Source organism: Palaemon carinicauda, chromosome 5, assembly GCF_036898095.1.
Source record: "Palaemon carinicauda isolate YSFRI2023 chromosome 5, ASM3689809v2, whole genome shotgun sequence".
NCBI classification, from domain to species: Eukaryota; Metazoa; Arthropoda; class Malacostraca; order Decapoda; family Palaemonidae; genus Palaemon; species Palaemon carinicauda.
In genome coordinates, this window is record NC_090729.1 from 165,976,493 (window position 1) to 165,993,153 (window position 16,661).

At 44.2% G+C, this 16,661-nt stretch overlaps 1 protein-coding gene across 5 annotated transcripts in view; it reads left to right on the top strand.

The window, feature by feature from the left end:
- LOC137641577 (transmembrane protein 53-B-like) overlaps nucleotides 1-16,661 on the top strand; it is a 70,952-nt gene that overhangs the window by 35,287 nt on the left and 19,004 nt on the right. For all 5 annotated transcript variants that reach the window (XM_068374276.1, XM_068374280.1, XM_068374279.1 and 2 more), the window contains 2 exons: nucleotides 9,033-9,143; nucleotides 9,997-10,151. In XM_068374276.1, coding sequence (XP_068230377.1) covers nucleotides 9,033-9,143; nucleotides 9,997-10,151 — 266 coding nt within the window. The remainder of the gene's footprint in view (nucleotides 1-9,032; nucleotides 9,144-9,996; nucleotides 10,152-16,661) is intronic.

Here is a 16,661-nt window from a genome sequence, read left to right on the forward strand (position 1 = left end):
CTGGAGTTTTCTCAACATATTTGGTGAAGTACTTCATTTTGGTTTGAGCTTTCGCAGTGCAGGTGTTTTATCTTCAACTTAAATCTTGAACTCGTTTTTGGATAGATTTAATTTTTGATGACTTTGGATTGTTTTTTGGACTTTCTTTGACTTTTAAATGGCCGACCCTTCCCTTAGTATGGAAGTGTGTTTTAGGCTTTTAGCAATTATCTTATCACGTTATAAATTAATTATAGATTTTCCTCTATATATTTTATATCTCAACCGCCTTTAATAGGCCTCTTCGATTAGCTTTCCATTTATAATAAACATCAAGATAAATTTTAATGATTTGTTTATATGCGACCTTTCCTGAGAGTAGGCGGTCCTAACTTGGAAACCGAAGTTAAACAACGTTGAGCCCTTTCAATCGTAAATAACTTTTACAGAGCTAATGATTTAAAACTTATTAAATGAATATTTTTTAGTAGATATTTTATGAAAGATTTTCTTTGAATAGTCTTCGTACTGTTTCAAAGATGAACTAACGTTTAGTTTATTTATGCTACGCAGTTTGCGCTCTATCGTTACGATAGAGAGAGAGAGTATCACGGTTTCACTTTGCAGAAAGAGTAAATCGATTCTGACGTTTTGTTCATTCTTCTTTCAAAGCTTAAATGTTTTAAATTCTATTTTAAAGGAACTTTTTAATTGAAAAACCTTTCAGTTTTTTCCTTTGGTCAAATAACCTGTTTATTGACGAAACGTAAGTGGGCTCTTCTCTTCGGTGCGAAATCAAGAGAGAGAGATAGAGACGGAGAGAGAGAGAGGAGAGAGAACGTTCCGATCTTTATTCTCGTCCCTAGCGAGTAACGTTGTTCTCGAGTTACTCTCGTCCCTAGTCTCTGTACGGGGAGAAAGGATAAAACGTTTTTAGTTTTTATTCTCGTCCCAAGGCACTGTACGGTGAGAGATTGAAAACATAGTTTTGAATGAACTAGTGTTTAGTCTCTTTCCCAGCCACTGATCTTTTTATCTTAAAATGTTTACTGTTTTTTGCTTGTATTAATGTGCTTACATTATACGACTGATTTCGCAATTATAACCTTTTGATGAGGGTAGAATTGCGTGCTTCAGGTAGAAATCAGTTTTATTCATACCTAATGTGAATTGTTAAAAAATTCGATTTCAGTGAAATAAGTGCAAACAGAAAATCGTAGTGATAAAGTGATATTGCGCAAAGTGTTATCAGTGTTGCGACCGAGGGTTCGTCTGTTCGTGCCTGTTGTTCGCCTAGTCCGGGACCTCTTGCAAGCTCCCAAGCCCAGGGGAGAAGTAATGTCGTACGACTTATGGGTTCGAGAGGCCTTGATCAGCGAACAGACGTTCCCTCTATGGTATCAGGTGTATCTCACCAAGATCACCCCTACCATAAGGCGAGAGAGACGATTTTCTCCTCGTCATCCGAAGGCTTTTTGCATAAGAAACCGTGGAACAAGGTTTCGAGGCCCTTTAAGCGAAAGTCAGTCCTTTCAGGACAGGTCCAGCGTCCTGGTTTTAACTATTAGGACAGCTCTGACCCTATGCAGTCATCGGAAGACTGCTCGCCGCCTAAACAAAAGCGTAACACAGGCTCCGAGAGTCTTTTTGCAGGCAAGATTTTGCAGTCACAGACGTTACCCTCGTCTCTTACCGCAACCATTCCCGTTGATCCTAAATGGGTTGTACGGCAAGACATGCAGAATAAGCTTGCCTCTCTTATGGAAGACTATTCTGCCGATAAGGTTCACGTTGATCCTAGCCGTTTATCTCATCGAGATCCTGGCCTTCAGCCGCCCAAATGAACCTTTGTGCGTCCTGTTGACGTTGGCGTAGCTAAGTCACGTCAGTCACGATATGTAGAGCCTCACTCGATGCGGTCACGTGTTGATTTTCAGCCGCATTTGGACGTTAGGCCGCTTCCTAATGCTCCTGTTGACGTTCAGGACGTTCGCCAACCAGCGGAGTTGACTTGTTTTGACGCTGAGCGTCAACTACCGCAGTCTAGAGTTGTTTTGACTGCTCAGACTAGGCAGTCAAAACAGTCTCGAGTGGACGCCGAGCGTCCTCCCGCACCTGTTGTTGTTGACAGTTCACAGACTGTTAAGCAGTTACATGACGTTGCGTCCTGGTCCGCTACTAATGTACCAGTGCGTGTGGACTCTGCTTGTAAAGCATTGCCACCACGGTAGGTCTCTCCCTTGCTTGAGACTCGGCTATTGTCGGACAAGGTTCCTTCAGATGAGGAAGTTGCTGTTCCCCCTCCTACTGATATTCCCTTGAGGACTCTGTCAGACGGAGAGGAGCCTAAAGCTGCTTAGCCCTCTATGGACTTTAAATAAATCATGCTGATTTTTAAGGATCTTTGTCCGGATCTTTTTGTAACTGCTGCTCCTCGTTCGCCTAAACGTCAGAGTTTACACTAGGCCTAGCTACTTCGAAGCCGTTGTTTTATAAGCTAGTGCTCTCTCGCTCTTCTAAGAGAGCTTTACGTTTGCTAGGCGACTGGTTTATCACCAGGAGGAGTTTGGGGGGAGACAGCCTTTGCTTTCCCTACTTTTAAGCTGGCTTATAGAGCGAGAGTCTGATATGACACGAGAGAAGTTCTCGGCTTGGGAGTTCCTGCCTCTGCCCAGATAGACTTCTCAAACCTCATAGACTCTCCCTGGCGCCTCGCCATGAGACGCTCCAAGATTTTATGGTCGACTTCAGAGCTATTTTCGAGCGTTTGAAGTTTTGCTGTACAATTATGTCATGCATAAACAAGGCTTTCAGGGATGGCTCCATTGATCTGACAGCCACGTTCTCTGCAGGAACAAGTCCCTCAGGGATGGCTCCAATGATCTGGCAGCCATGTCCACTGCAGGAGTACGTAAGAGGCTAGTGCGCTCAATGTGTTCATTGTCAAGACAAACTTCACGATGAAGTCTACCAGGCTGTCTTGACAGCATTTATGGAAGGCGACTGGATGGTCTCTCTCGACCTTCAGGAGGCATACTTCCACATTCCTATACACCCGGATTCCCAACCGTTTCTGAGGTTTGTTTACAGGAATGTGGGGTACCAGTTTCGAGCCCTGTGCTTTGGCCTCAGTCCTGCTCCTCTCGTGTTTACGAGGCTCATGAGGAATGTGGCAAAATCCCTCCATCTATCGGGGATCCGAGCCTCCCTGTACTTGGACGACTGGCTTCTCAGAGCATCGTCCAGTCTTCGCTGTCTGCAGGATCTACATTGGACGTTGAGTCTGGCCAGGGAGTTGGGACTTTTGGTCAACCTAAAAGTCCCAACTGATCCCATCCCAGATTATTCTATATTTGGGGATGGAGATTCGCAGTCCAGTTTTTTTTCGGGCTTTTCCGTCTGCCACCGAATAGAACAAGCCCTGCTCGAAGTCCAACTAATGCTGAAAAGAAAACGTTTGTTCAGTCAGGAGTTGGAACAGTCTCGTAGGGACTCTCTCATCCCTGGAGCAGTTTGTCTCACTAGGGAGACTACACCTTCTGCCTCTCCGGTTCCATCTAGCCTCTCACTGGAACTAGGACAAGACGTTAGAGACGGTATCATTCCCAGTCTCCGAACCAGTAAAGGCATGCCTGAAATGGTGGGACAGCAATATCAGTCTGAGAGAGGGATTATCCCTAGCAGTCAAGAACCCAAACCACGTGTTGTTCTCAGACGCGTCGGATTTGGGTTGGGGTGCGACCCTGGACGGTCGGGAATGCTCGGGTCTGTGGACCTCAAGTCAGAAGAGCATGCACATCAACGGCAAGGAGCTATTAGCAGTCCACTTGGCCTTGATGATATTCGAAAGCTTCTTCGAAACTAAGTGGTAGAGGTCAACTCAGACAACACCACAACTTTGGCGTACATCTCCAAGCAAGGAGGCACGCACTCCTTCACGCTGCTCGAGATCGCAAGGGACCTTCTCTTATGGTCAAGAAATCGAGGCATCTCCCTGTTGACGAGATTCATCCAGGGGGACTTGAACGTCTTGGCAGACTGTCTCAGTCGGAGGGGTCAGGTGATACCCACGGAATGGACCCTCCACAAGGACGTGGGCAAGAGTCTTTGGGCTACTTGGGGTCAACCCACCATAGACCTCTTTGCCTCCTCGTTGACCAAAAGGTTACCAATCTATTGCTCTCCAGTCCTAGATACAGAAACAATCCACATAGATGCGTTTCTACTGGATTGGTCTCTTCTGGACTTATATGCATTCCCACCATTCAAGATAGTCAACAAGGTACTGCAGAAGTTCGCCTCTCACGAAGGGACAAGGTTGACGTTGGTTGCTACCCTCTGGCCCGCGAGAGAGTGGTTCACCGAGGTACTTCAATGGCTGGTAGACTTTCCAAGAAGTCTTCCTCTAAGGGTAGATCTGTTACGTCAGCCCCACGTAAAGAATGTCCATCAAAGCCTCCCCGCTCTTCGTCTGACTTCCTTCAGACTATCGAAAGACTCTCAAGAGCTCGAGGCTTTTCGAAGGAGGCAGCCAGTGCGATTGCAAGAGCAAGGAGAGCTTCTACCATTAGAGTATACCAGTCGAAGTGGGAAGTCTTTTGAGACTGGTGCAAGTCAGCATCTGTGTCCTCGTCCAGTACCTCTGTAGCCCAAATCGCAGATTTTCTTTTACATCTGAGAAAGGTTCGCTCCCTTTCAGCTCCCACGATTAAGGGCTACAGGAGCATGTTGGCTTCGGTCTTTCGACATAGAGGCTTAGATCTTTCCAACAATAAAGATCTCCAAGATCTCCAAGATCTCCTTAAGTCTTTCGAGACCTCTAAGGAACGTCGTTTGGCAACTCCTGGATGGAACTTAGACGTGGTCATAAGGTTCCTCATGTCAGACAGGTTTGAGCCATTACATTCAGCCTCCCTGAAGGATCTCACCCTCAAGACACTTTTCCTAGTGTGCTTGGCTTCGGCTAAAAGGGTCAGTGAACTTCATGCCTTCAGTAAGAACAAAGGTTTTTTCTACAGAAAAAGCCACTTGTTCACTTCAACTTGGTTTCCTGGCCAAAAAATGAACTGCCTTCTCGTCCTTGGCCTAAATCTTTTGATATTCCTTGCTTATCAGAGATCGTAGGCAACGAACTGGAAAGAGTATTATGTCCTGTTAGAGCTCTTAAGTTCTATTTAGCTCGTACTAAGTCATTACGAGGTAAATCTGAGGCATTATGGTGCTCAGTTAAGAAACCATCATTGCCTATGTCAAAGAATGCTTTGTCATATTTTATCAGATTTTTTAATACGAGAAGCTCATTCTCACTTGAATGAGAAAGACCGATGTTTGCTTAAGGTTAAGACGCACGAAGTTAGAGCTATAGCAACCTCCGTGGCCTTCAAGCAAAATAAATCTCTGCAAAGTATTATGGACGCGACTTTTTGGAGAAGCAAGTCAGTGTTCGCGTCATTTTACTTAAAAGATGTCCAGACTCTTTACGAGGACTGCTACACACTGGGTCCATTCATTGCAGCGAGTGCAGTAGTGGGTGAGGGTTCTACCACTACATTACCCTAATTCCAATATCCTTTTTAATCTGTCTCTTGAAATGTTTTTTTAATATTGTTTTTTGGGTTGTACGGAAGGCTAAGAAGCCTTTCGCATCCTTGTTGATTTGGCGGGTGGTCAAAGTCATTTCTTGAGAGCGCCCAGATTAGGGGTTTGATGAGGTCCTGTTAGTATGGGTTGCAACCCTTTATACTTCAGCTCCTGGGAGTCTTTCAGCATCCTAAGAGGATCGCTGGGCTTCGTGAGGAAGACAGACTTACAAGGCAGAGTAATCGTCTAAGTCAACTTCCTTACCAGGTACCTATATATTTTGGTTTTGTTATATTGATAACGGTCAAAAACTCTTAGCTTATACGCTGTAAACTTAATTAACTCTGGTCTCTACCCACCGCCTTGGGTGTGAATCAGCTATTATATATTCACCGGCTAAGTTAAATATTTAAAAATGATATTTTAATTATAAAATAAATTTTTGAATATACTTACCCGGTGAATATATAAATTAAAGGCCCTCCCTTCCTCCCCAATAGAGACGCAGCGGGACGAGAAGAATTGAAGGGTTTGTTTACATGCGAGAGTGGTATCTGGCCGATAGTTGGCGCTGGTGGGCACACCCGCAACCTTCATAGTGATCGCTCGCGAGTCTTTTGAGTGTGTTTTCTGTCGAGCCGCTGAGTAGCAGCTATTATATATTCACCGGGTAAGTATATTCAAAAATTTATTTTATAATTAAAATATCATATTACTTAAAAGTGCTTACTACTACAACGATACAGGCTGCCAAAGCAAGAGCCCATGTCTTGCATAAGGCAAGGCAATCTTAACACAATACCACGAAATATGAGGTTACTTGAAAGCGCTTACTACTTCAATGAAATGCGAGGTTACTTAAAAGTGTTAACTACTTCAACGAGTGGAGGGATATTAGGATGCAGGCTATCAACTTCTTTTTTTTCTGCCTCACAATCTAATTATCTAAAAGAGCAACTAGGATTGTGGGAAGGTAAGGGTTTCACAGCAGAAGAATCTAAAGTAAACTAGGTTTTATGAGACAATCTTGAATCTGTAACATGCTGTCACCATCAGAGCTTTTACTGAATAAAGCACTAGGACCATTATATTCAATTAAAGAAGTCAGGTTGGGGTTTAGAATATGGCAGATTAGTTCAGATTCACTGGCCTCCTTAGATTTCGTAAAAGAAGTTAAAGAAATTGATAGTTTTTGAAGTTTATCACTATCAAAACTACTATGCATATCAGACCCTATGACATGCTGTTTTTCGCAAATATCTTTGAAACGAAGACTCGGATCAACATGATGCTTTAGCACAGAGTGTTTCACACACACCGCTAATTTTTAACACTATTGTACACTGTCAAATGTGGTTAATTATGGCGTTTACTCTTGACTGTGAAGTCAAAAACCTGCGTGAGCTACTACACATTCGAACAGGTGAGGCGTGACGTTTTTGTGACGTCTATCCACCCACTACCTCCACTCCTGGCTTCCCCTACTCCCTTTCCTCCCCTCTTAACCCCCTCCTTATCCCCCTACCTCTTTCTCCTCCATACCTCCCTTACCCCTTCCTCATCCCCCACCTCTCTCTCTCTCTCTCTCTCTCTCTCTCTCTCTCTCTCTCTCTCTCTCTCTCTCTCTCTCTCTCTCTCTCTCTCTCTTCTTTTGAGGCTACATGGTATATGAAGCCAGACACTAGTATGACGAATTAATGACAGATTAATAAAAATTATATGCCGAGTAAAGTTTGATCGTTTATGCAAACAATCGTAATCGATGTTCTTGCTTCTTTGACGGTTATACCGTATTTGGTAAGTGCAGAAGGTAACAGTGATGAGGAAGATGACCTGTTTGTCGAGAGTGATGAATATTAAAAGTAAAATATGTGGTCAGTTATTTATAGTATTAATCCAGCCATCATATACTCGCTGTCTATTTATGTCTGCAATGACTTCTTAACATATGGCAGCCTTTTCCTAATATTAGAATAAATTATTCATATACTTATCACTTCAATTTCGTTTTAAGTTTTTACTCTGCATCGGATTCCCACTTCAGTTCCACCCTTTTCCTTTCCATCTCTTACACAATTTCTTATAAATGACCAAGCGTCAGCTACAACCTTCATCCCATCATACGTTCAACATAACCTATGGGTATTAGGGTCGCATACTCGTATAACTTTCAATGGTTGTATAATTGTCAAACAAACCTCATACAATAATTAAGCAACAACAAGTTGCGCTGGAACAGGAATCAGGGTCATACATAAAACACCCTACCATACTTAACATATATACATTCGAGTTATCCGCCATTATAAATAAGTCATATGTGTGCATAGCTTCATTTCTTCGTGTGCAGAGAGAGAGAGAGAGAGAGAGAGAAGGGGGATTGAGGGAGATGAAAGGGAGGTATGGAGGTGAAAGAGGGCGGGAATAGGGAGTAGGAGTAGGGTAGGAGGGAGGGATGGTGGTAGTAGGGAAAGGCAGGGGCGGAGTTAGTGGATGAATGGGCGTCACTACTACGTCACGCCTCACCTGTTCGAATGTGTAAATGGCTCACGCAGGTTTTTGACTTCACAGTCAAGAGTAAACGCCATAATTAGCAGCATTTGACAATGCACAGTAGTGTCAAAAATTAGCGAGTGTGTGAAACAATCTTTGCCAAAGCACCATGCTGATCCGAGTTTTCGTTTCAAAGATATTTGCGAAAAACAGTATGTCATAGGGTCTGATATGCATAGTAGACTCATTAAGTGTTGTATTGGGATTCAGTGCTTGAGTGTCATTATCATCATTATTCCAGCTATAATCTTCTAGCTTAGTCTTCTCTGAATTTTCCCCTAAACTAAAAACAAATTTCCTTTTGTTCTTTGAGCTTAAAATTGTATCTGCAACCATAAAAACATAAAAGAAACAGTGGGCTTTTGCACTCTTCACAGCAGTTATTTAATTAACAAAACTGGCCATGATACAAGACACAAAGGGAATGTGGATAAGGATTGCCCTGAAACATTTCCATTGAACAATTTATACAGTAGGTACTAACAAATCCAGGGGACATCTCTGAAAGCACTAAAAATATAAATCTGAACAATTTGAAGTTAGGGACTGGTCTACAAGCTGACAGTGACATAGAGACTGAAGACAGAGGTAGTATGGCTTCCACCAGCCATTGTTTATTGCCATTAACTGCTAGATTGTTCCAGTACTTTACTAGAGGCATAAGTTTATTGAAAGGAAAGATTGTGGGAAATGTTTTAATTTTAGACGTAAACATTGATAAAACCGAGCTTCCATAGAGAAGCAATATGAATACTGTATCAGGGGAGGTTCATAAAAAAAGATATGCTATTCTCCATTTTTTCCCCAAAACATGACAAATTGGATGCCAATTTCTGGTAGTGTGCTGTACTGTAAATTTAGTTACTGTATAGTTGCTAATACCTGTACTGTACTGTATTGTATTTCATTTCAACTTTCAGATTGTTGTGGAACAAGTTCTCCAGTTTCTGAATGCAAACCCTTCACAGAATCCCTTACTGATCCATGGCTTCAGTGTTGGAGCATATGTCTTTACTGAACTCCTTGTGAAGGTAAGTTCTGAGTCCTGACTTGGTTTTGCTATTACAACTGCTTGTAATTTTTTTCATCCAATTATTTGGTATTTTATTGTTAAAGATTATTTTTTATGTAACTCAAACATCAATATTGCTGTCATATTGTAGTAAGGATAAAAAGAAATACTGTATTATATGGTTAAATTGTCGACTTTAGTGCAGCTGACAATGGCATTACTGTATAGTATTACAGATATGTTACTTTGGCTTTATAAAAGATTTTAAGGAGAAAATAAGGAAAATGTAATGAACACTTTTACCAAGGTTAAATTTTAAGATTCTGAACTTCCAATGCCAGGATGATTTAAATTTTCAAAATTTAATTCAATATTTTTTTTTCTTATTTACAGTGTTGTCTAATTTTAAAAAATTAGGATGAGAAATATTGCATACTAGCAAAATATCTACCAAAAAGCTTGATTATAAAATAACAACCTGTTAAGTGTAAAATTAGTATTATTGATAGTTACAATGCAAATCTGAAAAAGACTAGTACAATGCGCTGTATCTTAACATCATGTTTGCCGTTGTGTCAGGGACATTTTTTACACAGTATTATAATTACCTTTATTGCCTCTAGAACAGAGTACAGGTATTACAAATTCTTTCATATAGCTTGTAAAATAAGTATGCAGTCTTTTTCCAAAGAAGACTTCTATGCTGTATAGGGGTATTCATTATCAATGAGTACAGGCCCTAGAATTAGTTTACTGTAATGTTTTGTCATTATCTAAATTTAGAACATATTTTTTTCGATTACTGTAGATTTTTGTATGGGCAGAGTATTCTTATATTTAAGAGGTGCTCAATTTTCTTGCTCATCCAACAGGTAGAAAAGGAATTTGATAAACATGGTCACCTTCTAGATCGTATGGTTGGTCAGATATGGGACAGTCCTGTCGATCTGGAAGGTATTCCTTTTGGGACATCAAGAGCTATCACTAACAATGTTACAATACAAAATAGCATACAGAAGTATCTAGAGTAAGTGTTTTGCTATTCATAGTTCTCTTTTATAAAATAATGAACTCATTTCTCTCATAGTTCTCTTTTATAAAATAATTAACTTATTTCTCTCATAATTCTCCTATATAAAATAATATACTTTTTTCAATATTAAACTTAGCCGGTGATTATAATAGCTGCAACTCTGTTGCTCGACAGAAAACTCTAAGGTAAAATTCGCCAGCGATCGCTACACAGGTTGCGGGTGTGCCCAACAGCGCCATCTGTCGTCCAGATACCCAGTACTCAATGTAAACAAAGAACTCAATTTTCTCTCTGTCGTGCTCCCGACAAGACGTGCTTATTCGCTGTTGCTAAACTGGATTTGTTTTCACAACTAATTGGTGAAGTACACTATTCTAGTTTTGAGCTTTCGCTGTGCAGGCTTTCTCTTCGCAATTCCTTGAACTCTTTTTGATTACGGATTCTTTGTTGATGACTTTTTGATAGTTTTTGAATTCCCCTTTGACCAATTCAAAATGGCTGACCCTTCACAAGTCCCAAAATTTAGGAAGTGCAATGCTAGGGACTGTTCAAGGCGTCTTCCGAAGGCCTCTATCGACCCTCACACTGTTTGTTCCAATTGTCGGGATAAAACCTGTCAATTGGAAGATCGATGTGAGGAGTGCGTTGGGCTTTCGGAATTCGATTTTATCGAATTCCAAAAGTATACACGTAGGCTAGAGAGAGATAGAGTTAGGAGAAGTTCCTCTCGTTCTGTTGACATTTCCTCTCCTCATGCCCCACAACCTATTCCTTCCCCTGTAGTGGTTGCTCCTAATCCCCCTTCTGGCACTCAGGAACCTTCGATGGCTGATATGATGCGTGCCATCCAAGCTCTGGGTGAGAGAGTTGAGTCCCTGGCTAGTGACCGTAATCAGCTCATGGCGGATGTGAAGGAGCTGAAGTGTAAAAGTGCAGTGGGAAGTGTTAAAGTGAGTGATAGTGTTGTGGATAGTGTTGCGCTTGAGGGTTCGTCTGTTCGTGCCTGTCGTCCTCCTAGTCCGGGACCTCTTGCAAGCTCCCAAGTCCAGGGGAGAAGCAATGTCGTACAACAAATGGGTTCGAGAGGCTTTAATCAGCGAACAGACGTTCCCTCCGTGGTATCGGGCGTATCTACCCAAGATCGCCCCTGCCTAACAAAGACGAGAGAGCCCATTTATACCTCGTCTTTGGAAGGTGTTTCTCGAAAGAAACCATGGACCAAGGTCTCACGACCGTTAAAGCGCAAGTCGGTCCCTTCCGCGCAAGTCCAACGGCCCAGTTGTAGCCACTGGGTCAGTTCGGACTCGCTGCAGTCATCCGATGACTGCTCACCTCCTAAGAGAGGCAAAGCGGTACCGCTTCAGACTGTTACACCGTCTGTCGCCGCACCTGCTCCTGTAGACCCTAAGTGGTCTTTACTGCAAGACATGCAGTCTCAACTAACGTCGCTTATGCAGGACTTTCGTGCGGAGAAGGTTGCTGCCGCACCAGCTAGTGCAGCTCCTTGCCTACAACCACCCACACGATCGGTTGTGCGTCCTGGGGACGCTGAGGTAACCTCACGCACTCCAGTTGAGAGAGTTCCGCCACCCATGCGTTCCAGTGTGATCTGCCAGCCGCATGTTGACGTTCAGCGACGCACGGAGGTATCCGTTGACGTTCGGGAGGTTCAACAACCGTCAGAGTTGTTTTGTTTTGACGCGGTGCGTCAACCTCCGCAACCCAGTGTGGTTGCCACTGCTCACCCACATCGGTCTAGACAGTCTGGAGTAGACGCTGTGCGTCCCCGCGCTGCTATGGTTGTTGCCAGCTCACAGACTGGGCAGCAGTTCCATGACGTTGCGTCCGGCTCAGTCACGCATGCACCCGTGCGGCCGGACTCAGCCAACCAGCCGTTACCCACTCCGTTGCCGTTCCCTCATCAGTTATCGGATGAGGGACTTTCTGATGATGATGGTGCTGCACATGAAGATGAACCGCACTCAGAACTGGACGAGCCTAAGTCTACGCAACCCTCTTTGGACTTTAGGAAAGTTTTGGCCCTGTTCAAAGAGATGTTTCCGGACCAGTTTGTGTCTGTAGCTCCGCGTTCGCCTCCGTCAGAGTTTGTGTTAGGCATGCCGTCAACCACTCCTGCCTTTTCTAGACTCGTCCTCGCACGCTTGTCCAAGAGAGCTTTGCGAGTGATTGGAGAATGGCTGCAGTCCAAAAAGAGTTTAGGGAAGACAGCTTTTACGTTTCCCCCTGCTAGACTCTCTTCTAGATCGAGCGTCTGGTATGCCACGGGAGAAGTTCTCGGCTTGGGAGTTCCTGCCTCTGCCCAGGGCGACTTCTCAAGTCTTGTAGACTCTCCCCGCCGCCTAGCCATGAGACGCTCGAAGATATGTTGGTCATCTTCGGACCTGGACCACCTTTTGAAAGGGATATTTAGAGCCTTCGAGGTATTTAACTTCTTAGACTGGTGTCTAGGAGCTCTAAGCAGAAAGATCTCTTCGACAGAGAAGGAGACTTCCTTGCTCATTATGTCCTGCATGGACAAGGCCGTACGTGATGGGTCTAATGAGCTTGCTGCATCCTTTGTGTCCGGAGTCCTTAAGAAGCGTGAAAACCTGTGTTCATTCCTTTCAGCTGGAGTTACACCATGCCAGAGATCCGAACTTCTGTTTGCTCCTCTTTCTAAGTGCCTTTTTCCAGAGGACCTAATTAAGGAGATTGCCGCTTCTTTGATACAGAAGGATACTCACGATCTTGTTGCGTCCTCTGCTCGCAAAGCCACCCCTTTGCCTACCTTGTCAGCTAGACCAAGGATGGACACTCCAGCGTCCCGTTTTATTCCGCCCTTTCGTGGCAGAGCCTCCAGCAGAGGAGGTGCTCGTGCCGAAGGGAGACTTGGAAAGAAGAAAGGAACCAAGTCCTTTAAGGGCAGAGTCTGACTGCCAACTTCTTCAGACAGCAGTGGGAGCCAGACTCAAGAACTTCTGGCAGACCTGGGAAAAGAGAGGCGCAGATGCACAATCTGTGAAGTTGCTCAGAGAGGGGTACAAGATCCCGTTTGTACGAAAACCACCTCTAGCAACGTCCCCCATCGATCTCTCTCCCAGGTACAGAGAGGAAGACAAGAGACGAGCATTGAAACAGGAAGTGTCTCTCTTACTAGAGAAGGGAGCGGTAGTCAAAGTCCTGGACCATCAAACCCCAGGATTCTACAACCGTCTCTTCTTGGTGTCCAAGAAGACAGGAGGGTGGAGGCCGGTGCTAGACGTCAGTGCGCTGAATGTCTTTGTCATAAAGCAGACGTTCTCCATGGAGACCACAAAGCCGGTTCTAGCAGCGGTCAGAAGGGAAGACTGGATGGTCTCGTTAGACCTAAGGGACGCCTACTTCCACGTCCCCATCCACCCGGACTCCCAACCTTTTCTGAGATTCGTTTTCGAAAAGGTTGTCTACCAGTTTCAAGCCCTGTGCTTTGGCCTAAGCACAGCTCCTCTTGTGTTTACGAGGCTGATGAGGAATGTAGCCAAATTCCTTCATTTAGCGGACATCCGAGCCTCCCTCTATTTGGACGACTGGCTTCTCAGAGCTTCTTCCAGTCGTCGCTGTCTGAAGGATCTAAAGTGGACTCTAGATCTGACCAAGGAATTGGGTCTCCTTGTCAATATGGGAAAAGTCACAAGTGGTCCCATCCCAAACTATTGTGTATTTAGGGATGGAGATTCACAGTCTAGCTTTTCGGGCTTTTCCGTCGGCCCCCAGAACAAGCCAAGCCCAGTTGTGCATCCAGAACATGCTGAAGAAGGAACGATGTTCAGTCAGGAAGTGGATGAGTCTGATAGGGACGCTATCATCCCTGGAACAGTTCGTAGCATTAGGAAGACTACACCTCCGTCCTCTTCAATATCACCTAGCATTTCACTGGAAAAAGGACAAGACGCTAGAAGCGGTCTCGATCCCCATTTCCGAGAAGATGAAGTCTTGCCTGACATGGTGGAAGGACAGTATCAGCCTCAGAGAGGGTCTGCCCCTGGCTGTTCAGACTCCCAACCACGTTCTCTTCTCGGACGCATCGGACGTAGGCTGGGGCGCGACATTAGACGGTCGGGAATGCTCGGGAATATGGAACTCGAGTCAAAGGACAATGCATATCAACTGCAAGGAGCTACTGGCAGTACATCTGGCCTTGAAAAGCTTCAGGTCTCTCCTTCAAGGCAAAGTGGTGGAGGTGAACTCGGACAACACCACGGCTTTGGCGTACATCTCCAAGCAAGGAGGGACCCACTCACTGACGTTGTATGAGATCGCAAGGGACCTCCTCACCTGGTCAAAAGGTCTAAACATATCGCTAGTTACGAGGTTCATCCAAGGCAACTTGAATGTCATGGCAGATTGTCTCAGTCGGAAGGGACAAATTCTTCCAACAGAATGGACCCTCCACAAGGATGTATGCAAGAGTCTTTGGGCCACCTGGGGCCAGCCGACCATAGATCTCTTCGCAACCTCGATGACCAAGAGGCTCCCAATATATTGCTCACCAATCCCGGACCCAGCAGCAGTTCATATAGATGCCTTTCTCCTAGATTGGTCACATCTAGATCTATATGCATTCCCTCCGTTCAAGATTGTCAACAAGGTACTGCAGAAGTTCGCCTCTCACGAAGGGACAAGGTTGACGCTAGTTGCTCCCCTCTGGCCCGCGAGAGAATGGTTCACCGAGGTACTTCGATGGCTAGTAGACGTTCCCAGAACGCTTCCCCTAAGGGTGGACCTTCTACGTCAGCCACACGTAAAGAAGGTACACCAAGGCCTCCACGCTCTTCGTCTGACTGCCTTCAGACTATCGAAAGACTCTCGAGAGCTAGAGGCTTTTCGAAGGAGGCAGCCAGAGCGATTGCTAGAGCAAGGAGAACATCCACCCTTAGAGTCTACCAATCGAAGTGGGAAGTCTTCCGAAACTGGTGCAAGTCAGTATCCGTATCCTCGACCAGTACCTCTGTAACTCAAATAGCTGACTTCCTCTTATATCTGAGGAAAGAACGATCTCTTTCAGCTCCCACTATCAAGGGTTACAGAAGCATGTTGGCATCAGTCTTCCGTCACAGAGGCTTAGATCTTTCCAACAATAAAGATCTACAGGACCTCCTTAAGTCTTTTGAGACCACGAAGGAGCGTCGTTTGGTTACACCTGGTTGGAATTTAGACGTGGTACTAAGATTCCTCATGTCAGACAGGTTCGAGCCGCTACAATCAGCCTCCCTGAAAGATCTCACCTTAAAGACTCTTTTCCTGGTTTGCTTAGCCACAGCTAAAAGAGTCAGTGAGATTCATGCCTTCAGCAAGAACATCGGTTTCTCATCTGAAACGGCTACATGTTCTCTACAACTTGGTTTTCTAGCCAAAAACGAGCTGCCTTCTCGACCTTGGCCAAAATCGTTCGATATTCCAAGCTTATCGAATATGGTTGGAAATGAACTTGAAAGAGTCTTATGCCCTGTGAGAGCTCTTAAGTTCTATTTAAAACGAACTAAACCTTTACGAGGCCCGTCTGAAGCTTTATGGTGTTCAGTTAAGAAACCATCTTTGCCTATGTCAAAGAATGCTTTATCCTATTTTATCAGACTGTTAATACGAGAAGCTCATTCCCATCTGAATGAGGAAGACCAAGCTTTGCTGAGGGTAAGGACACACGAAGTTAGAGCTGTCGCAACTTCCGTGGCCTTTAAACAAAATAGATCTCTGCGAAGTATAATGGACGCTACCTATTGGAGAAGCAAGTCAGTGTTTGCGTCTTTTTATCTTAAGGATGTCCAGTCTCTTTACGAGGACTGCTACACTCTGGGACCATTCGTAGCAGCGAGTGCAGTAGTGGGTGAGGGCTCAACCACTACAATTCCCTAATTCCATAACCTTTTTAATCTTTCTCTTGAAATGTTTTTTATTGTTGTTTTTGGGTTGTCCGGAAGGCTAAGAAGCCTTTCGCATCCTGGTTGATTTGGCGGGTGGTCAAAGTCATTTCTTGAGAAGCGCCTAGATTAGGGGTTTTGATGAGGTCCTGTTGTATGGGTTGCAACCCTTGATACTTCAGATCCTAGGGGTCGATCAGCATCCTGAGAGGATCGCGAGGCTCCGTAAGGAAGACGTACTTAAAAAGGCAGAGTAATTGTTCAAGTCGACTTCCTTACCAGGTACCTATTTATTTTGTTTTTGTTATTTTGATAACTTCTAAAATGAAATAAAAATTCTTAGCTCATAATAATGTAAACATATAATGCTGGTCTCTACCCACCCCCCTGGGTGTGAATCAGCTATTATAATCACCGGCTAAGTTTAATATTGAAAAATTTTATTTTTATAATAAAATAAATTTTTGAATATACTTACCCGGTGATTATAAATTAAAGGACCCTCCCTTCCTCCCCAATAGAGACGCAGTGGAACGAGGAGAAAATTGAGTTCTTTGTTTACATTGAGTACTGGGTATCTGGACGACAGATGGCGCTGTTGGGCACA